The sequence below is a fragment of the Oryctolagus cuniculus genome, chromosome 16 (assembly GCF_051225735.1).
Source record: "Oryctolagus cuniculus isolate XC-2025 breed Fujian yellow rabbit chromosome 16, ASM5122573v1, whole genome shotgun sequence".
Classification (NCBI taxonomy): domain Eukaryota; kingdom Metazoa; phylum Chordata; class Mammalia; order Lagomorpha; family Leporidae; genus Oryctolagus; species Oryctolagus cuniculus.
This window is the reverse complement of record NC_142882.1, coordinates 44,537,825-44,560,456: the sequence shown is the minus strand read 5'-3', so window position 1 is coordinate 44,560,456 and position 22,632 is coordinate 44,537,825. Positions and strand designations below refer to the sequence as shown.

The 22,632-nt window shown below is 47.8% G+C and overlaps 1 protein-coding gene across 2 annotated transcripts in view; it reads left to right on the top strand.

Annotated features, from left to right (window-relative positions):
• Positions 1 to 22,632, top strand: part of ANKMY2 (ankyrin repeat and MYND domain containing 2) — a 43,965-nt gene that overhangs the window by 19,213 nt on the left and 2,120 nt on the right. The window contains exons 5-10 of one of the 2 annotated variants that reach the window (XM_051832561.3): positions 837 to 935; positions 8,441 to 8,601; positions 14,569 to 14,783; positions 16,080 to 16,215; positions 20,106 to 20,234; positions 22,207 to 22,336. In XM_051832561.3, the coding sequence (XP_051688521.3) occupies positions 837 to 935; positions 8,441 to 8,601; positions 14,569 to 14,783; positions 16,080 to 16,215; positions 20,106 to 20,234; positions 22,207 to 22,336 (870 nt within the window). The remainder of the gene's footprint in view (positions 1 to 836; positions 936 to 8,440; positions 8,602 to 14,568; positions 14,784 to 16,079; positions 16,216 to 20,105; positions 20,235 to 22,206; positions 22,337 to 22,632) is intronic. The other variant, XM_089315175.1, reaches the window with a different exon arrangement.

Below are 22,632 nucleotides of genomic sequence, written 5' to 3'. Positions count from 1 at the left end.
TGGATAAGTTGATTGCTGTTTTGGTTCTGTTAACTTTAAGGTCAACTTGTGGGGAAAGGAATGGTAGCAGTTAGTTTCTGAAAAAGCTACAGTGTATGATGTGAGTTATTTGGTGATCTGTGTCTTGTTGAAATCAAATGATGATTTCTGTCAGTGTATTTTGAAGCAATAGGAGAGCTGCTTTGCTCTCTTGATCAAATAGCTGCAGTGATAGAGCTGGGATTACTGGAATTCCTTACTGGAATTTATGTATTAAATGCTGATCCAGCTAAAACCTTAGTCTGCTTCATGCTGCTTATTATTTGCTGAATAAGAATGGTTGAGAAATATTATCTATAATTGAGTGGAGTTATCTGTAACATTGAGGCGATCTAAGAAAATACATATGGGTAGGCAGGAAAGGCTGCAGGGTGGATTCCCAGCCATTGCCTGGTGTTCCGCAGCCAGCAGGTGGGAGGGGTGGCTTAGACGTCTTCAAGGGGGATTTCAGTCCATTTTATCTTTTCTCTCTGTATTTTTCCCCCCATGTTTGTTTTAATGTTACACAAAGCATTTATCACTGGGAAAATGTAATTCATCTTGTTTAAAAAATGATTCTCAATTCCATGCCATTTTCGTATTGCCTGCTTCATTTCTCGGAAAATGTTAATTTCTAAGTAGGTTCCATGGCATTTTAGTCCATACTGATACGATTCCTAATTTGGAAAAAAGGGAAACTGTCCATGCAATGGAATACTGTGGAGACCATTAGCAGGAAGAGGGTACAGCTGATTCAGAAGCAGGAGTTTAAAGGGTGCATTCCTGAGTGCTAACAGGTGCATTGCGTTTAACTCTAGGTAACAAAGACATCACATGGGCCATGCTGGAAGCTGGGGCAGAGACGGATGTGGTCAACTCCGTAGGCAGAACAGCAGCTCAGATGGCAGCCTTTGTGGGTGAGTGTCTGCTGTGGCTTTACATGAGATTTTCCTTACGGAAAAAAATAGCATTTTGCTTCTCAACATGCAAACACTGTCCTACTGACTTTGAAAACAAAGCAAAAGTGGTTAAGGTCCACTTTGTCTAAATGAATGAAATACTTACTGAGACTTTGGGGAAACTGAACAACTGTTTTGAATTTCTACTTTGTGACCGAAGGTGGTGGATGGGCCCTTGTGAATTGCAGTCAGATGCTTTGAACGACTGTATGTCATTTCTCTAATGGAGGTGGTTTAACCTGATGTTCAAGAACATGAATTGTGGATTCAGTGATTCTGAGCTGAAATTCTGCCTGGACCACTTAATAGCAAAGTACTGGGTGATTCTGACTTTGACAAGGGGTTATGGGTCATTGTAAGGATTAGGAGAGTTGAAAGACTGAAAGAACTTTACATGGTGTAGTTATTACTATTTATAATTACAACAGTCCTTCAATTCTTTCTTTTAAAGGACTGTTTGCTTCTTCATTAGCATTTTCCTTCTTTCTTCTTTTTTTTTTTTTGTTAAAGGTTTATTTACTTACTTGAAAGTGCAGAGGCAGAGAGAGAGAGAGAGAGAGAGAGAGGTCTTCCATCTGATGGTTCACTCCCCAGATGGCCGCAACAGCTGGAACTGGGCCGATTTGAAGCCAGGAGCCAGGAACTTCTTCCGGGTCTTCCCATTTGGGTGCAGGGACCCAAGGACTTGGGCCATCTTCTACTGCTTTCCCCGGCCATAGCAGAGAGCTGGATCAGAAGTGGAGCAGCTGGGACTAGAACTGGCTCCCGTATGGGATGCTGGCACTGCAGGCAGCGGCCTTACCCACTCCGCCACAGCGCCAGCCTGCTTTGTTACCATTTTCTTCAACCACAAACATTTCATTTGTGTGCCCAGTAATCCTTGCCATGCTAATCCTGGTTAGAGCAGACTGGGAATAAATGGTTGATATTTTGGCCTCACTCACTTGGTAAGAGGGTCCATTGATAGGAAAGCAAAGATAGAAGCATGATTTATTGAGAGTAAAGTAAATGGCCCCATGGGGCTAATTCTTCATTAAACAAACAATGTTCACAGCCTCTGCACCAAGCTTCATTCTAGGTGCCTTGGTTGCAGTGGCAAACAAGATGGAGGATGTCCATGCTTTTGTGGCAGTTAGAAACTAAGAGCGGTGACAAGCAGTGTGACAATATTCTCCAGGGGGGAACCAAAGAGGGCCGTGGAACTCTTCCATAGAAAAGGGGAGCCCCCTATCCTATTCCAAGGGGGTTTTGAGAAAATTGACATTTAAGCCATTGACATTTGAGAAAATTGACATTTAAGAAACAGGAGGAATTAGGTACGTGGATGGTAATGGTATAGCATGTTAAATTGTATTTTAGTAAGTTTTTGAAACTACTAATAGGTGGGACCAGCACTGTGATGTAGAGGGGAAAGCCACCGCCTGCAGTGCCAGCATCCCATATAGGCTCCGGTTCAAGTCCCGGCTGCTCCACTTCCAGTCCAGCTCTCTGCTGTGGTCTGGGAAAGCAGTAAAAGATGGCCCAAGTCCTTGGGCCCCTGCACCCGCATGGGAAACCTGGAAGAAGCTCCTGGCTCCTGGCTTCAGATTGGCACAGTTCTGGCCATTGCGGCCAGTTGGGGAGTGAACCAGCAGATGGAAGACCTTTCTCTCTCTCTCTCTGCCTTTCCTTCTCTCTCTGTGTAAATCTGACTTTCAAGTAAAATAAATAGAACTTTAAAAAAAAAAAAGAAACTACTAACAGGTGCCATTGATTAAGCTAGACATTCAGTCACAGTATGACAGCTTTGTTTGAATATTCTTAATTTCAGGATGATATGAGAAAAGTGCAAGCTGCAGATATTTTATCCACTGGAGTCAGGCTCCCCAGCTCACCTCCAAGCTAATGATGAGGGTATCAGTACAGCGGGGAAGGAACACTGGACTAGAAATCTGGAGCCTTGGGTCTTGGTTCATGCCCACCATGGATTAGTCACAGGATTGGGGGCAGACCTTAGTTTTCTGGTATCTGTGCAACAAAGCAAATGTTTGCAACATTTGTCCACGAGGTAATGTGGCAGGAGCCAGCGATAGAATCACTATGTCGAGATCACACGACGGAGAGGGCAGGAGCCTGTTCTTCCAGGCCTTACTGCAATGCTCTGTTCTTTGTCTAAACGCTGCAGGCGCAACAAAAATGTAAGGTAGAGGTTGCCGCCTGTTCCATCCTAAAATAAGAGTAGTGTTTGTGTTTGATGTCTCATCGGTGAATGTCCCCACTGAGTTCACAGACAGAAAATTACACTGCACATTTTCAGTTGCCTTTATGTTTGCTATATAATTAGCCTTCTAAAAAAAGGTTATTCATTTATTTTCAAGGCAGAGTTAGAGCAAGAGGGAGAGAGAGAGAGAGACAGAGAGAGAAAAAGAGAGAATCTTCCATACACTGCTTCACTCCCTAGATGGCCTCAATGGCCAAGGCTGGGCCAGCAGAAGTCAGGAGCATGAAACTCCATCTAGGTCTCCTGTGTGGGTGGAGGGGCCCAAGCACTTCGACCATCTTCTGCTACTTTCCAAGGTACATTAACAGGGAGCTGGATCCACAGTGGAGTGGCTGGAGCTAGAGCCAGTGCCCATGTGGGTTGCAGGCGTCTTAGGCAGTAGGTTAACCTGCTGTACTACGATGCTGGCCCCTTTAAAAACAGTTCGTTTCTCCCCTTTTGTTGCTTCAAGTGTACACCCACATAACAAAATTCTTGTTGTCTTTTGAAAACTGGGACCAATCATACAGTAAAGATTGCTTGTGACTTGTCATCTTGGCTCTCCGGTACTGAGAAGGGCAGCCTCTCCCAGCTCAGGTAGAAATGAATTCAGTTACAGCAACAGCTGCGTAGTATGGCATAGTACAGATGTCCCCCAGTGTGTGTTTGGCTCTGCTGTCCCGGCAGATTTTCAACCACTTCACTCCAAATAAGGCAATAATCATCCTTGATCTTCACGCCTTGTACACGTTAGCACTTGAACATCTGTGAGATGTATTCCCGGAGGTAAAGTTGCCGAGACAAAAGGTGTATAGCTTTAATTTTAATGTGAATCTCGATTGCCTTCAAAAGGACCTAGCAATTGACAGTAGCATCCTTATCAGAACTGGGATGTCATCATTCTTCTATTTTTGCTGGTGTGATAGTTAGAAACGTGACCTATTGTGACTTTACTTTCCCCTCGCTAGCAGTGGAAGCAAACTCCTTGTGCTCCTCCTTTGTTTATTGCCTGCTCCTGTTTTTTTATTCACCTTCCGTCTTGATTGTCCTTTTCTGTTTTGGGGAGACTAAGGTGTATTTGTAGACGCTAACCCTTTATCCACCAAATATGGTTCAAGTATCTTTCGCCAGTCTTGTTTGCCCCTTTGGACTTTATGGAGGACTTTTGCTGTAAAAAATTTGTTTTTCAGGATCTTATTTGTTCTTTTATAGCTTCTGTAATTCTTGTCTTACTAAAAGAGGTGTTCTTGACCAGGGGGCTATACAAGCTTTTCCTAGATGTCCTTCATTTTGTTTTTATGATTTCTGTGTGTGTGTATGCATGCATGTGTGTGCTTCCAGAATTTATTATTTTGGAATTCATTTTACCCTTAGTACATAGCTAATTGTGATAGCATCATTTATTAAACCCACATTTTCCTGTTGAAATATCACATTCCTGGTACGTTAAATTCTTTCAAACTAAATGGTTATACAGTTATCTGCAAAGAATTAATATGTGTATGGCGTTGTGGCTTTCCCATCCATACCATGCTTTTTTTTTTTTTTTTTTTTTTTTTGACAGGCAGAGTGGACAGTGAGAGAGAGAGACAGAGAGAAAGGTCTTCCTTTTGCCGTTGGTTCACCCTCCAATGGCCGCCGCGGCCGGCGCGCTGCGGCCGGCGCACCGCACTGATCCGATGGCAGGAGCCAGGAGCCAGGTGCTTTTCCTGGTCTCCCATGGGGTGCAGGGCCCAAGCACCTGGGCCATCCTCCACTGCCTTCCCAGGCCACAGCAGAGAGCTGGCCTGGAAGAAGGGCAACCGGGACAGAATCCGGCGCCCCAACCGGGACTAGAACCTGGTGTGCCGGCGCCGCTAGGCGGAGGATTAGCCTATTGAGCCACGGCGCCGGCCCCATACCATGCTTTTTTAAAAATTATTTTTGATCTTTCAGTATTATTTCATGGGTTCCTTCATATAAGTCTTTACTTTAAAAAACTTATTTCTGTGTTGTTCATAGTTATTGCCACTATTGTTAAAACATTTTCACCACCACCTCTAGCTGCTTATGGGTTATAAAGAGAAAAGCTATTGATTTGTGATTTTTTATGTCATTTTATTAGCATCTCTGAGACTTTTTCCAACTATTCAATTTCATTTTACTTTCTATTTGAACTAGCTAAAGACTCCAAGTAAGAAGAAATAATAGTAGTGATAACAGGCATATCTTTTTTTGTCACAGTGAAATTTTTTTAAAAGTTTATTTGAAAGTCAGAGTTACACAGAGAGAGAAGGAGAGGCAGAGAGAGAGACAGAGAGACAGAGAGAGAAGTTTTCCATCCGCTGGTTTACTCCCCAATTGGCTGCAAAGCCTGGAGCTGTGCCAATCCGAAGCCAGGAGCCAGGAGCTTCTTCCAGGTCTTCCCACGCAGGTGCAAGGGCCCAAGGAATTGGGCCATCTTCTACTGCCTTCCCAGGCCATAGCAGAGAGCTGGATCGGAAGTGGAGCAGCCGGGACTCAAACTGGCACCCATAAGGGATGCCAGCACTGCAGGTGGCAGCTTTACCCACTACACCACAGTGCCAGCCCCTCCTGTGAAATTGTTTTCACTTTTTAGTGTGACATTGCTGTTGGTTCTGTTACTGCCACTCTTTGTCTTGCTGATTTCCTAGTTCTGCTCTTTGCAGTTTTATAGCCATTCCTGATCCCTGTTTTGGTTTCTGCATTTGTCGATAGCCGAGGTGGGCTTTGTTTCATAACCCACAGTGGTTGTCTTTTCCCAGGGAGCTAGCTCCTGCATGTTTACTGTGATCACTCATACGCTTGCGTTCCTCCTCCATTTTACTCGGTGCTGAGTTGTGCTTGTGTGGGTGCACACACGAGTGTGTCTTTCCTCAATGTGACTGACATAGTTTCAACTATACCTCACCCCTCTCCAGCCCCAAGGCATTGTTTGCCCATTTTGCAACCCCCATCCGTTCCCCAAATGGCTGCAACAGCCCATGCTGCGCCAGGCTGAAGCCAAGAGCCTAGATCTCCATCCTGGTCTCCCATGTGGGTGGCAAGGCCCTAAACACCTGGGCCTTCTTCTGTTGCCTTCCCAGGTGCGTAAGCAAGGAGGTAGATCGGAAGTGGAGCAGCAAGGACTTGAACCGGTATTCATGCAAGATGAACTTCACCCACGGCACCGTAGTGCTGGCCCCTCTGTTATTTTTCATCACCGGATTTCCTGGACTTGACCTTTGCTTCTTATCTTTCCATGATTTCTGTGTCTGGATTTTTTCTGCGTTTTTGAGATATGTGGTCCATTTGATTTTTACATTAACTCATTTGGTTCTCAGTGGTAAGCCAGGTTGCCTCTTTCAGTCTATTAGTTTGTTTTAAAGATTTATTTATTTATTTATTTGAAAGTCAGTTACACAGAGAGAAAAGGAGAGGCAGAGAGAGAGGTCTTCCATGAGCTGGTTCACTCCCCAGATGGCCACAACGGCTGGAGCTGCACTGATCAGGAGCCAGGAGCCAGGGGCTGCTTCTGGGTCTTTCCACATGGGTGCAGGGGCCCAATTGGGCCATTCTCCGCTGCTTTCCCAGGCCATAGCAAAGAGCTGGATTGGAAGTGGAGCAGCTAGGACTCGAACCAACACCCACATGGGATGCTGGCACTGCAGGTGGCAACTTTACCCACCACGCCACAGTGCCTGCCCCCTATTAATTTTTAACACCTGGGATTGTGGTTCTTGAAAATCTGGTCATATGCTGTGATGGAACCTGTGTATCTGAAGTGCAGGTGTTTGCTGGCTGTGGCCACAGGGGCGAGTGTTTGGCTTCTAAACTCACTGGGGCCGCTGTAGCTAGAGCCCTGGAGCTGCTGCCACACTTAAGCAGCCAGGTGGAGCCAACAGGTCCCTGGAGCTGTGGTCCTGTGTCTGTGGGTCCAGGGTCTGTACACTAGCTGAGGTACAAGAAGGAATTGTCCCATGGTGGGGTTCTCCCAGGGATGCCCAGGGGCCAACGGCCTCCACTGCTCCCCTCCAGCACCAGGAGTGACTTGGCCCATAGTGCAGCCCGCCTCCACCCATCTCAAGTGCAGGTGCAGCCAAGCCGCCGTGAAATTGCCCTGCAGGGTCAAAAAGACGCTCCCAAGCACGTGGCCCATTGGGCAAGGGGCCACAAGGGCCGGCCGGGTACCTTCCCCAGCACTGGTCCCTTGACGGGTGCAGAGGAACGAGAAGTCTGTGCTGTGGAGGAGCTCCCTGAGCCTGCTTGCCCAGGGAGACTTCCTCTGGGCCTGCAGAGGTAGGGAGGGCGCTGGGGGAGGCAGTGGCAGCAGCTTCCAGGCTCCACCATGATGGAGGAGCCGACTTCCCAGAGCACACGTCCAGCACCAGAGATGGCTCAGAGACCCCTGGGAGGCAGCACATGGAGGCCAGGCTGCACCAGCGCAGAGCTTTTCTCAAACTCAGGGGAGCTGGAGAGAGCTCAGTAATAACACTTCCCAGACGGTACCTTTACATTTTGTGTGAGTGCCACTGGGTGTGGTTAAGCAAGAGTGACAGCCATTTGTGTAGGGGTGGAAAAAGACATGTTTGCTTCCAGCCAACTGTTGTGAAATACTCAAGGTCAGTTATAAGTAGGCTGTTATTTGTATATGTGAGATCTATATAATTCCTGTGTATTGTGGACTCTTTAAAGATCTTTTTAGACTTTTCAAAGAATGCTTATAAATGTTTTCTAAAATACCTTTTTAAAAAGATTTATTTATTTATTTGAAAGAGCTGAAGAAGGAGAATGAGAGACAGAGAGAGACAGAGAGAGATATCTGCCATCCACTGTTTACTGCCCAGATGGCTGCAAAAGCTGGGGCTGGGCCAAGCCAAAGCCAGGAGATTCTTCTGGGTCTCCTATGTAAGCGGCAGGGACCCAAGCACTTTGGGGTATCTTCTGCTTTCCCAGGCCATTGGCAGGGAGCTAGATCAGAAGTGGAGCAGCCAGGACTCGAACCAGCACCCTTTGGGATGCTGGTGTCACAAGCAGAGGATTTATTGGCTGTGCCACAACTCCAGCCCCTCTCTAAAATATATTACCTCTGCTCTTCTTCCTTTACTCTTCTTTCCTGAAAAATAGAAATATTAATGCATATTGACTTCATAAGAAGACAGAATTGACATCACAGAAATAAGACATCCAGAGACGGTCTCATTTTTATAATAAAATGAAACATTTTCTGTTTTTCCATTGAAAGGTCAACATGACTGTGTGACCATAATCAACAATTTCTTTCCACGAGAGAGACTGGATTATTACACCAAGCCCCAGGGACTGGATAAAGAGCCAAAGCTGCCCCCGAAGTTGGCAGGCCCGCTGCATAAGGTCATCACCACCACGAACCTTCACCCTGTCAAGGTAGTTCATGTTGCACGCTTGCTATTGACATGCTGCTTCGGAGTTTAAGCTGCTCTTCTCGTGTGGGATCCTAACTGTCTCGGGGATTTGCAGGTGTACAGCTTGCAATGGACTCTCTTGTTCAGTGGATTCATTGAAACCTGGAAGAGAGCGGGGGAAACAGGAGCTGGCGTGGTGGCACAGCAGGTTGAAGCCCCAGCCTGCAGTGCTGGCAATCCCATATGGACGCCAGTTCAAGTCCTTGATTGCTCCACTTCCAATCTAGGTCTCTGCTATGGGCCTGGGAAAGCAGTGGGAGATGGTCCAAGTCCTTGGGAGACCTGGAAAAAGCTCCTACCTCCTGGCTTCGTATCAGCACAGTTGCGGCCATCTGGGGAGTGAACCAGCAGATGGAAGACCTCTCTCTCTTTGGCTCTACCTCTCTCTGTAACTCTTTCAACTTAATAAAATTAATATTAAAAAAAAAAAAAAAACAGAGTGGGGGAAACAGATGGAGAAGGAGGGAAAGCTGAGCGAAGGGGAGAATTTGACTTCCAACTCATCTCATGGGGAGCTCGGTTGGGAGCAGAGCCAGCACAGAGGCACAGGGGTGTCCAGCTTGGAATCCATCAGCCTGTCCTTGGCTGGGGCTGTGCCCAGAGGGAAAAGACAGCCTTTTGGATAGCAGCAAGTGAAATGGCTGCTTTTACTCATTCATTCAGAGAGCTAGAAAGAACAAGACAGATAGAGGAAGAGAGCTCCCATCTGCTAGTTCATTACCCAGATGCCCAAAGCTGGGAGCCAGGAACCCAATGCCAGTGTCCGACATGGGTGGCAGGGACCCAGGTACCTGAGCAGAGTACATCAGCAGGAAGCTGGGATGGGGAACAGAGCCAGGACTGAAAACCAGGCCCTCTTGTATGGGACAGGGTATGACTGGTATCCCAACTGCCCCCGTAGCTGCCTTGAGTGAGGTCAGGTTTCTGGAGAGGAAGACCTCTCTGAGCCCTCAGCCTCCAGCACTCGGAGCAGCTGGGGCCCCGGGTGCAGGCCTGCAGAAGAGGGTCTAGACCCCTACCAGGAACACTGCCAATGAGTTACCTTCTAGGAAGTAGCCTCCGGCGGAGCCAGGATCACCTCTTCAATGCCCGTGGCTGCCTGGCATCTCCGACTAACACAGCTCCTCCAGGGGTTCCCAAAAGCTGCCCTGAACTGTCTTCACCGCTGTTGTCTTCAGATTTCTTACCATTTTGGTTTATAAAATCCAAATGAGCGTAATCTCTTCAATGAATCATCACAGGGAACTGCACAACCCCCTGTGCGCTGCAGGGCTGCTGCCCTTTCTTAGATTTCAGTGCCCATCACAGCCCCCCATGCCGAGGGTGGAGATCTGCTGGTGGTTCTCAGCGGTGAGGCCAGCAGGACAGCAGCTGGGTCAAAGGTTGACGTTTTCCCTGCATGGGTGTATAATGCAGGGAGGTCGGTGTCTTCCCTCATGGCTTTCTGTGCCTGCAGGGAGAGGTGGGTGACGCATCCTAAGACACAGAAGTGCAGCCTGCACGGCTTGGATTTTAGAAGACTCGAGGTTTTTGAGAATTTAATCTTTGCAACCATGCAGCTTCCTTGGGGTCAGCGAGTCTCTCCCTCCCTCCTTCCCTCCTTCCCAGTGTTGTAGGAATGGGTTTCCCAGTTTTCATTCCAAGTCCTTGACCCCAGTGTGAGATAAGGAGTTCAAAGCAGAGGCTCCCACCTCCAGCAGCCCCCTTTCTGGGGTGGGGGTGGGGCCCTAACTGAAGGTACAAACGGGTGGGGTTTGGGTGGGGCTTAGTGTGCGGGAGCTTTTCTGGGAGCTTCGGGGCGTCTTCACGTGGAGTTCAGCTCCAAGCGTCCATGGTGCCGCTCCATCCCAGCCTCCGAGAGGCAGTGCACGGGAAAGGGGGCGTGCTGAGTTTGCATGCCGGGGGGGGGGGGGGGGTGGATCCCAAGCGCAGGGCTGCCGGACAGAAATTGTGGGAGCAGCCTGCAGCTCCTTTCCCCCCAACCCCCTGCCTGTTCCGCACGTCGCCGCACAGGATGGTGCTTGTGCAGGCGGCGGGCGGGGGTGCAGTTTCTTCAGGCTTACTCCCTGTCTTTTCCGTTTATGTTTCTGCCACTTCAGATCGCAGCAGGCTCGGTGGGATACTTTTTGATGCTTCTGTGGAACCCATTCTCTGAGGGTTAAAATGGTGTTAGGAATTGGTGGATGCTTCAATTATCTTTAAAGGCACATGCCTTGATTAAATTAGGTTGAGCGTGTGTGTTTGTGTAGGCAATGCATTGCAAAGGTATATATAACTTGAAATAGCCTATGGAAAATTTTGTAGAGCACTGACTTTTAGAAGGGAGACTCTTCCATGACTGTAGTGGCTTCCTTCATTCCGCCATGTTTTTTGTGGACGTATGTACTCTCTTTGCTTGAAACCCTTTCTGTTATCCATGCTTTGGATTTTGGATATAAAAACTGCCCCAGTTGCTATTGTGATGGCCCATGTCCACTGCTTTACCCCTTGTCATGCTCCCGTCGTTCTTTCTGTGGACTACTATTAAAGAGTCACGTGGAGCCACCATAGAAAATCTCTCTCTCTCTCTCTCTCTCTCTCTCACACTCTCACACTCTCACACACACACACACACACACACACACAGATTCGCCCCAGCTTGTAACCACCTTTGCGTTCCAACACATGCAGCACTTCTACATTTGTGTGCAGGTGGAGTGGCTGCTCTAGCAATGAGCCTGTGTTTGTTTCCATTAGGGACTTGGGGAATCGTGCTGATGCCCAGAACATATCCAGGAGAAGAACACAGTCACAGGAAACAGGGCAGCCCAGCCGAGCAGGATCTGCACGTGGAAGGGAGGCAGCATCCTATGCAGAGCAAGCCTCCTCCCGCCCCCCATGTTTGCTTATTTTCATGCCAAGGGTTGCTGACTTGGCAGTTTTTAACAATGAGATTTTAAAAATTAAAAGAATTCAAAGTGCCACTGCATAAACAAGTTCTGAGGTAGGCAGTCCTCTGAGAGGGAAGATTCATCCAGGCTTATACCAACAGGAACCTCTTCCCTCTTCTTCCGTAACTAGTAATAAGGATTTCCTTTATAACCTGTTACATCATGCTGCAGCAGTAACAGGAAGGAAACCCAGGCCGATGCTGCTCTCGTGTGCGTAGCTGTGTGAGTGCTGCCGTAAACTCTGGGCACCACTGTCGTCATCGTGTCTCTTTGTGTATTTTTGCTGCGTATTTTCAAATAAAGACCACGTCTTCAAATAAAATACCATCAACCTGAGTTCCATTTGAGATTTTTTTTAAATGCATCCTCAGTTTTAAGATCCTATTCTTTGATTATAAATGCCATATATAAAATTGATTGCAGTTATAATTAAAGGATTGTAGTTATAAGCAGATAGTTTTAATGAGTCGTTGTCACCACAGATTAATTTTTTGATACCTGTTTATGAGGGGAAGTAAGCAGTAGATTTACCAGTACGGATTCTGATTATACTTAGTCCATTAAGTCTAATGTTATTGAGTGTTACATTCTAAGTAAAATAGTAAGTCAAATCTAGTACTGTCAAAAATAAGTGAAATACAAGGCCAGTGTTGTGGCAGAGCAAGTTAAAGCCACCGCCTGTGGTGCTGGCATCCCATATGGGTGCCGTTTTGAAACCCGGCTGCTCCACTTCTGATCCAGCACCCTGCTAATGTGTCTGTGAAAGCAGCAGAAGATGGCCCACATACCTGGGCCCCTGTACCCACATGGAAGACCCAGGTGAAGCTCCTGGCTCCTGGCTCCTGGCTTTGGTCTGACCCCATTGCAGATCTGGGGAGTGAACCAGTGGATAAAAGATAGCTCTCTCTTTAACTTTCTCTGTCTGTGTCTCCCCCCGCCCCCAACTCTACCTTTAAAATAAATTTTAAAAATTAAAAAAAAAAAAAGTGAAATTTTCTCTTTTAATTCCTCGGGGACATTCAGTCTGTGTTAGATTTCCAAATAGGAGACATGGCATAGGTTTTACTTGATGATCTTTCTTTGTGTTTAAGGAAAAGGATCCGATTCATGGTATCTGCTACTTGTTATTCCCTGAGGTTTAGAATCCCCAGGATGAGTTTTTTTTTTAGATTTATTTATTTATTTGACAAATAGAGTTACAGACCGTGAGAGAGAGAGACAGAGAAAGGTCTTCCTTCTGTTGGTTCACTCCCCAAATGGCCACTACAGCCGGAGCTGCACCGATCCGAAGTCAGGAGCCAGGAGCTTCTTCCAGGTCTCCCACGTGGGTGCAGGGGCCCCAAGCACTTGCGCCATCTTCCATGCTTTCCCAGGCCACAGCAGAGAGCTGGACTGGAAGAGGCGCAACCAGGACTAGAACCGGCGCCCATATCGGATGCCGGCACCACAGGCGGAGGATTAACCAAGTGCACCACGGCGCTGGCCCCACAGGATGAGTTTTTAACTGCAGCAGTGACTCTGCCCTGTGCGTGCACCTGTGCCTGCGGTACACACATGTTTTTATTACTGCTGCAAACCACCGTGGGTTTGTAGGGCTGCCCTATGCAGCTCCACTTCAAGTGATCTACCCCATAAAGAAGCCAATGAAAAGTACTGCTCAGCGCACTCATTTGAGCCTAATCTCAAGGGGCTTGGTGTGTAAGATTCAGTAGCTCTGAGGCTGTGTGTGGATGGTCTCCTGTTTGGCCTGTTCCCTTTACTGTGTGTGATTGGAAGCCTCATCAGGAAAACTTCCACAGAGAAGTGCAGTTCACTGGAGAGTAAAACGCATTTCATTTCTAGAGTTCTTTCTGTAAAAATATCGTTTTCTTATGATTAATAAGAATTACAGGGGTCGGCGCTGCAGTGTAGTAGGTAAAACCACCACCTACATTGCCAGTATCTCCTATGGGTGCCGGTTTGAGTCCCAGCTTCACTTCTGATCTAGCTCCCTGCTAATGTGTCTGGGAAAGCAGTGAAAGATGGCTCAAGTGCTTGGGCCCACATAGGAGACCCGGAAGAGGCTCCTGGCTCCTGGCTTTGGATTAGCCCAGCTCTGGCCATTGCAGCATTTTAGGAAGTAAACCAATAGATGGAAGATATTTCTTTCTCTCTCTCTCTCTCTCTCTTTCTCTTTCTCTTTCTCTCCCTACCCTTCCTTCCCTCCCTCCCTCCCTCTAGCTCTGCCTTTCAAATAAATAAATCAATCTTACCAAAAAAAAAAAAAAAAACAAAACTGGTTCTCCTTGCCATGACAATCTGGAACTTGACAGTTTTAGCCAAAAGTGATTGCTCAGTGCTTTGATTCTAAATATAAAAGGTGTGCAGTTGTGTCATGTGCCTCTTGAGTAAAAGTGCTTTTAGCAGAGACAGCAAACCAGGGACTGTGAGTGTTGTACTGAACACAGGCAGATCACATTACAGCTTTAACACAGGGAGGTGAAGCAATCCCAGCCCTTCTGTGGTGGTTTCATTTCTGTGGCTGGTGGCAGCCTACATTCTGATTTGAGCCAGTAGAGCAGCGTTGTGAGCTTAGGAGAGACTTTATCTGGTAGCCTTGTGAAATCAACTCAGCAAGCTATTTAATTTTTTTTTTTAGATTTATTTATTTGAGAGGTAGAGTTACATACAGAGAAAGGGGGAGACAGAGAGAAAGGTCTTCCACCTTCTGGTTCACTCCCCAAATGGCTGCAACGGCCGGAGCTGGGCCAATCCAAAGCCAGGAGCCAGGAGCTTCTTCTGGGTCTTCCCATGTGGGTGCAGGGGCCCAAGGACTTGGGCCATCTTCTACTGCTTTCCCAGGCCAAAACAGAGAGCTGGATCCGAAGAGGAGTATCCAGGACTCGAACCAGCGCCCATATGGGATGCCAGTGCCACAGGGAGCAGCTGTACCCACTGCGCCACAGCGCCGGCCCGAGCTACCTGATCTGAGTTTCTCAGTCTACTGGACCTTTTTCTAGATCGTGATGCTGGTGAATGAGAACCCCCTGCTGGCGGAAGAAGAGGCCCTGAAAAAGTGCTACAGAGTGATGGACTTGATCTGTGAGAAGTGCATGAAGCAGAGAGACATGAACGAAGTGTTAGCCATGAAAATGCACTACCTCAGCTGCATCTTTCAGAAATGCATGAACTTCCTAAAAGATGGAGAGAACAAACTGGACACCTTGATCAAAAGGTACTCTTCTTCCCCTGTCGCGTTTAAGATACACTCAAGGGCATGGCGTTTTATTAGGTGAAGCTTCATCATAGATTTGAGAATGAAACATTTTAGCAGCAATTGCAGTCTTGGGGGATCACTTTCGGTCTTCAGGGAGCAGGGACAGGGCAGACATTTGGTCTCATGGTCAAATCTTTACTTGGGACATCTGCATCCCATAACAGAATGTCTGGTTCAGGTCCAGCTACTGGACTTTCCAGTCCAGCTTCCTGTTAATGTTCACCCTGATAGGCACGAAGAGATGACTCAGTCACCCACATGGGAGATCCAAGTTAAGTTCGAGGCTTTTGGCTTCAGCCTGGCCTAGAACTTGGCCATTGCAGGCGTTTGGGGAGTGAATGAATGGATGAAAGATATTCTCTCTCTCTTTCTTTCTCTCTCCCTCCTCTCTCTGCCTTTCAAATAAAATGAAAATACATACCAAAAAAAGTCAAAGATTCATTTATTTATTTAAAATATACAGAGAAAGAGGGAGAGATCTCCATTTGCTAGTTCATTCCTCAAATGGCTGCAATAGCCAGGGCTGGGCCAGGCTGAAGCCAGGAGCCAGGAACTCCTTCTGGGTCTCCCCTATGTGGGTACCAGGGGCCCAAGAACCTGTGCCACGTTCACTGCTTTCCTGGCACATTTGCAGGGAGCTGGATCAGAAGGAGAGCAACTGGGACCCGAACTTGTGCTCACACGTGATGCTGCATTGCAGGCAGCAGTTGAACCTGCTGCACCACAACACTGATGCAATAAACAGCAAGGTTAAAAAAAAAAAAAAAGAAAGAAGCAGGCATGATATTCCATTTTGTACTTTTTACCGTGATTTCTTGTCATCACTGATGGTCACGTGAGGAATTGGAGACATGACAGGGGCACTCAGTGTAGCTCGGTGACTGTCCCTCGGTACCTGCATGGCGCCCTCATCCTCTCGTCAGCGGAGATCAGGTTCTCCCGACGCTTTGCTGAGAAAGGGGAGGTAAGTCAGAGGAGGGGACTCGCTGAGAGCTGCCCTTCTTCGTGCGAGTAACTGGTGTGGTCGTAAGTGACCAGCTAGTCCATAGAGGGCTCAGCTTTCTCCCCAGGCCTCATCTTTGCATACACCCCGCACCCAAGGCCTGGAAACCCAGCAAGGCCAGGGAGCAGCAGTTGGAGGAAGAGACCCTGAAAATCTTAAATAGCAAGAAACAGCAGAAAGCTCCCTGGGTTCAGCTGGGAGTTCATGCCTGGGGATTCAGTGCCGGTTACTCTTCACCAACTGTCTTTCAGCTTGCTAAGGGGCCGCGCTGCTGACGGCTTCCCAGTGTATCAAGAGAAAGTCGTGAGAGAGAGCATCAGGAAGTTCCCGTACTGCGAAGCCACGCTCCTGCAGCAGCTGGTGCGAAGCATCGCCCCTGTGGAAATTGTAAGACCCCCGCTGATTCAGTCGCCGTGACGCGGTGCCCACAGTAATTCTCACCAGCACTGATCTTATTTCAGAGGATTTCCGGGAACAAAGGTGGAGGCAGGCTTACCCGCCACACAGGTCTCCGTGCATCTCCCCTCCCACGAGACCTTTTCTAGCTTAGGGTTTTTTTTATCAACAGTACTGCTCTGTCTCAGAAGGTCGATGCCTGTGATGGAAACTCACGCATTCAGTTCCTCCATGAAACCTGTAGAGTGTACCTGCACTAGGTAGTACAGACGCATCCACCCACACCTGTAGCTCCGTGATTGCCAGTACGGAGTCTTGCACTAGGTGAACGCCCAGTCGGGTCATCTTGGGTGGGAGGTGGGGGAGGGGAGGGGCGCGGGGCAAGGGAGCTGGGGGAGCTGTGGGAAGGCTGGTGGGGACTCCTGATAACCTCACGCAGTGTGTCTCAGCTCCCCGTATGGCACCTCCTCCATCCCTCTGATTAGAAATTTTCCATCCTTGCAAACCCTGTTGACATTTCCCAGCTGTGGGAAGCAAGTTTTGTTCACTTTATTATCTGTTCCTCAGATTACTGATTGCCCTTTTGTTCTCTGTGTTTACACAAGTGGAGGCATGTCATGAGGCTCTCTCTGCCGGCCTCATGTTGAAGAGGCTCGTGTTCGCCTTATCCATGCTCAGTCTGCCTGGGTATTTTCCATTCAAATCCCTTTTCTGCCTTCTGTCCATCAGGCAGGAAGTAGATGCTGAGACCAGGCCCATCCATGGCTTCCTTCCTCCCTGGGGCAGTTTTAGTTCCCTTCTTTACCTTGCCGGATCATTCTCAGTGTGGAAAAGGAAAGCTGAAGTGGGTCCTGGGTGCTTCTGTAAACGTTAAGAATTCACCTGTTGTGAACCACACCTGCGCAGATGTGTTTTGACTACACATACAACTCCAAGCCAACATGGATAAAATAGGAAGGGGCTTATGTATTGACATATTCTCAGGTGGGTGGCCCAGATTTGGGACAGTGGCTCTATGGGCCAGGGACCCAAACACGGCCCCCTTTCCACCCAATATTTCTTAGCTGTGTAGGTTTAAGACCTCATGTTTGAAAAAAAAACAAAAAAAAAAACCCTCAAGTTTGCAGTGCGTTTGTTGCCTTGTCTCCAGGCTCACATTCCCACCCCTATAAGGTAGGAAGAATAAGGGGATGTATATATGGGAATCCTAGGCTCTCCTGTGAACCCTCTGCCTGTGTCACGTGACCAGGAAGCTGGCAGGGGGGAGTTGGGGCATGTCAGAGTGCTCCTGGGAGGGATTCCCGTGCTACCCAGTGCTTGGGGATGTTCTCCTTGTGTGGGAACATGGGAAAGGACAGCAAAGCTCAAAATAGGAGCCCAGAGTGCTCTTTAAAAAAAAAAAAAAAGTCAAAGCAGGCCAGCGTCAGGGTCAGCCATTCATTGTAGCCTGCCACAGAGGATAATATAATTGGTTTATGGAGTCTCATGATTAATGCTGATCCTAGCCATCTGAGCCATCCAAAAGAGGTTTATAGTAAGGTTAAGATAGCATCTCATGTATTTTAGAAGGCTTCCTCTTAAGTTTGTTCTTTAGGAGTTACAGATTCTGCTCTCTGGGAATCTTTGTTGTGGCTGTGACTGTCCCAGGCAGCCAGCACCGACTGCACAGCGGGTTTGGCGAGGCTGCACGAACGTGAGCCTGTGAAGTAGCATCAAGCTCTCCCCCTGACACCATGGCACTCAGAACTGTCTGTTGTAAGAATCAGCTCTGTTGCTCTCTGGATATACCGATGCCAGGGCCCCCCTGCTGCAAGGTTGCCAGTCCCCCCACCCTGCCTGTCACAAAGCTCCACGGGAAGCGTGAGCCATGGTGGTGCGGCTGCATAGCAGACTACTGCTTTCCCCATCGGCAGTGTGTATTGTAGCTTCCCGGAAGGCTGACTCGCGTCTCTGATCTTAATCACGTACATGGGATAAATCATCCTGTTTGTTTCGGGCTGTCTCTGGGAGGAGTTCTGCCACCTAAGGCAATTGTTGTTTAACAAAGCGGATGAAGGGTTCTGTGTGGCTCTTGATGTGTACTGTCGTGGGGGAAATCTGCATGTGAAAATGCCATTGCTGCAACATTTGCTGAGCGTGAGACTCTGTTGGTTTATGAGCCGGACTGCCATCCTATGCAGTGCTCTACTTCCAAAGCAGAAGTGTGTTGGTTTACAGGTGTTCAGTGTAGTCTCTAAAGAGCCATTCTGAGACTTGGCAGTGTGCCTTAGAGTGACGGGTGGGTGCTGGCAGTACTGCAGGTGCTGGACCCCTCTGATTCAGAAGGGACCGATCTGACCTGTCAGCAAGTCCTCTGATGCCCGCCTGCATCTGAGCGCAGCTGCCGTAGATGTGCATCCCTAATGCGAGTCACTCAAGGATCTGATAGCTGAGGCTGCATTTCACCTGGTTTGCCTTCCCCACTCCCCACCCACCGCCTGTTGTGGAATCTTCATTCCAGAAGAGAATTTTTAGTGTTCTAACATGAGAGCAAACCCAGCCGTAATAGTTTGAGTTCAGGAAGAACAAGACACTTGGGAAATGGCCCTACTGTTCCTGAACTTATTGGTTATCATCCTGAACCTGTACTGTCTTCAGTATGCAAAGCAGCCAGGGCAGTGTTCCCAGGTAATTCTGTAAACATCTCCATTGTGTACGGCTGATGAGGTAATACACGAACAGATAGCTTAGAGGAGAAAGGCAAAGACTCATGAAAATTTTACAAGTGGCAACATTTTGATTGGGAATAAGCAAGCAAGTTTGAGAACCACATTAAAAAATTGTTAGATGGGCCGGCGCCATGGCTCACTAGGCTAATCCTCCACCTTGCGGCGCCGGCACACCGGGTTCTAGTCCCGGTCGGGGCGCCGGATTCTTTCCCGGTTGCCCCTCTTCCAGGCCAGCTCTCTGCTGTGGCCAGGGAGTACAGTGGAGGATGGCCCCAGTACTTGGGCCCTGCACCCCATGGGAGACCAGGAGAAGCACCTGGCTCCTGCCTTCGGATCTGCGCGGTTTGCCGGCTACAGCGCGCCGGCCGTGGCGGCCATTGGAGGGTGAACCAACGGCAAAAAGGAAGACCTTTCTCTCTGTCTCTCTCTCTCTCTCACTATCCACTCTGCCTGTCAAAAAAAAAAAAAAAAATTGTTAGATGAGAAAAATTGATACCTGTAATTGTTTGTGCAAAGGCTATGTTAATAGCATCATCTCAGATAAACATTATTCACAAAAATATGTCCCAATCTTCTTTTATGATGCACTCTAATTTTCAGTAGCCCTATAATAATAATTTTTCATATGCTGGGCTCTTAAGACTTTGATGAAATTTTGTGTATGTTTATTACAGAGTTTGGAACAGTTGGTGATAAAAGTGATAATTTGCATTGTAGACTAACATCAGATATATACTTTTAAATTCTGAAATTATTTACAATATTTAAATCTCACCAAACATTCAAGAATTAAGATGGTTAAACATTCATGGGTGTGCCCTACAGGATGTGAATATTGTGCATGTCAGTTCTCGGGAAAAAATTCTACTCTGAGTTCGTTGTCCTATATCATCTGAAAGCCATGTGGGCTAACTGAATATCCTACCCGAAAATACTTTTATTCCAGAATATGGCCAGTTTGGTGCTCTTCAATTGTTGGGACCCGTGACTGACTTCCTATATACTTTGTACAGAAAATTGCTAAGGTTTTTGTTGTAAAGTATGTGCCCGCCGGCCTTACCGGTTTCTCCACTTGTGTGCATGTCTCCAGCCAACATTGCGCATGGCCTGGGCTCGCTGTGCTCTTTCCACAGTGATTACAAACTTTCTTTTCCTCTCCTCATGCCTCTCCAGGGCTCCGATCCCACTGCATTCTCCGTCCTCACCCAAGCCATCACTGGGCAGGTGGGTTTTGTGGATGTTGAATTTTGCACCACCTGTGGAGAAAAAGGAGCAAGTAAACGGTGTTCAGTTTGCAAAATGGTAAGAATGGGGTTCTTTTAAATTCACTGCCGTCTGGCTTAGATTGTATCCAAACGGATAGTTGAGTTTTAATAGTCAGATACATAACAGGTTAGTTTCCTAGTACAATGTGATACATAAAAGCATTGCATCTAATACTTGGAGAGTGGTTTGGGAAGAAAACTGTAGTGTGACCGTATGAGAGGATGTGAATGAATGAATATGAGAAAATGAGATAAAGATTATCTGTAGAACAAGGGGGCTGAGGCCAGTGCAGCTATGAAAGCCTCTTAGGACAACTCGCAAATATCCGGCCTGAACTTGTTTGTGATTGATTTTCAGCGCTGTCTCTTCATCAGCTAGTTTGATAGCTCCCTGGACTGTCTTTAACCCCTGGGAACAGCACTGCCCCCTTCTGCCACCTCTCTGTGTCCTCTCACCCACAAACTGCACGCAACACGTGTGTCTGTCCTCGGCTCCCCCAGGGCAGGGTAATTTCCTGTTGATTCAGAGACTGAAATTCTTCGCATGAAACCCAACACTCTGCCACAGCCTACTTCCTAGCATCATCATCTTTAATTACTCACTTCTCTGAACCCGGTTCCTTATGGATGAAATGGAGTTGGGTTGTAAGAATGAAAGGAGACTGTCTATGTTGTTTCATTATCACTGTGTACAAAACACTCTAAAACCCGGGGCGTGACACGGCAGCCCTTGGTTCCTTCTGTCGTGCTGGTGTTCCCCACCCGCGGCTGGTATGGCTGCACACCTGTGCCTCTCTCCCTCCTTGGGCTGGCGGGCCAGGCCGAGCAGGTTCTCAGCGCAGTGATGGGATAACAGGCAGGCAAATAGAAGCAGACGAGGCCACCTGAGGCCTCCTCTTGCCCATCCTGCCGTCCAAACCGGGGTCCAGTCTAAAGACAGCTCTCCTCCCCTTCACTACAAAGAACTTTGAACTCACCTGGGAAACCCTGTGAATGCAGGGCTGAGTGAGGGGGACTTGGGGCCAAGAAGGCAGTCTGTAACACTCTCCACATCTAAGCGCTTAGCACAGCGTTTGGCATATAATAAATGTTTGCTACGTTGCATTCCCACCTCTTTACCACCACATAAATAGACACTCATTTGCAGAAACTTGCAGCTGTCCTTGAACACATTGCTCACTTCTCCTGTGTGGTGGACAGGATGCTTAACCCTCTGCTTGGAATGCTTCCTTCCCACTCCTGCGTCTGCCCTGCCCCGGCCCGAGTGAGTCCCTGCTGCCCGGGGCTCCCCTGGCTCTGCCGTCCTGTGCCGTGTTGAGATCCTGGAGTCTGCCTGCCTCTACTCCACCTGCTCCTGCTCTTTTGCAGTGCTGGTGTCCTCTGGGACTTACAGCTGTATCTCATATGTCACTGTACTGTGCCAGTTAGGGTAGACAGTTTGGTCTTGTTAAACCGTTGTTGGCATCTTTGGATATTTATTATGGAAAGTATAAGCTAAAAATCTGCGCTGGGCATTTAGAGCAACAGTTAAGACACTGCTTAGAATCCCTGCATCCCAGACCAGACTACCTATTTGAGTCCCAGCTCCTCTGCTTGCCATTCAGATTCCTACTAATGAGCAAGCACCCCAGGAGGCATCAGATGATGGCTCAAATATTAGGGCCCTGCCACCCACATGGAGTTCCAGGCACCTGGCTTTGGCCTGGCCCACTCCTGACTACTGCAGCAATGTGAGGAGTGAATCAGCAGGTGGAAGGTCTCTGTCTTTCTGTCTCTTTCTCTCTCCTTGTCTCTCAGATAAAGTGAAAATAAGTTCATTAATTAAAACTGAATGCTTTAAAAAAATTAAATAAAAGTCGAGATCAATACTCACAGCCACATAGTATGGTTTCAAAATAAAGCTTGCAAAACTTAGTATTCTAGCAGCATGGTTCTTGAGTTAATGTCATAGTTGGGAAACTGCATGATCACAGTTCTTGAAATGACAGTGAGCCCGCCATTGCTTCCAGGTAATCTACTGTGATCAAACCTGCCAGAAGACACACTGGTTTGCGCATAAGAAAATCTGTAAGACTCTGAAGGACGTCTACGAGAAGCAACAATCAGAAGCTGCCAAAGAGAAGAGTCGAGAGGAGACCAGTGCGTTTATGAGCCCTGAACCCATCCTGGAGCACAGAGCACAGGGCCTGGGTCTTCTCTGGGGACCAGGAAGCTCAGGGGTGGCCAATATAGGGATCCCACTTGCACATCCTTGGCTCCCTGGGATGATGCACAGAATAGGGTCGGCCTAGACGTCACTGGAAAACGAGATGTCAGATTCCTGGGCCAGTGGTGTGTTCTACCCAGGAGACATTGCTGGAACAGTGGGTGCTCCCTTAGGTTCTGCTCATCAAGGCTGTTGAAATCTTTGCATACGAGAATAATTAAACTTCCTG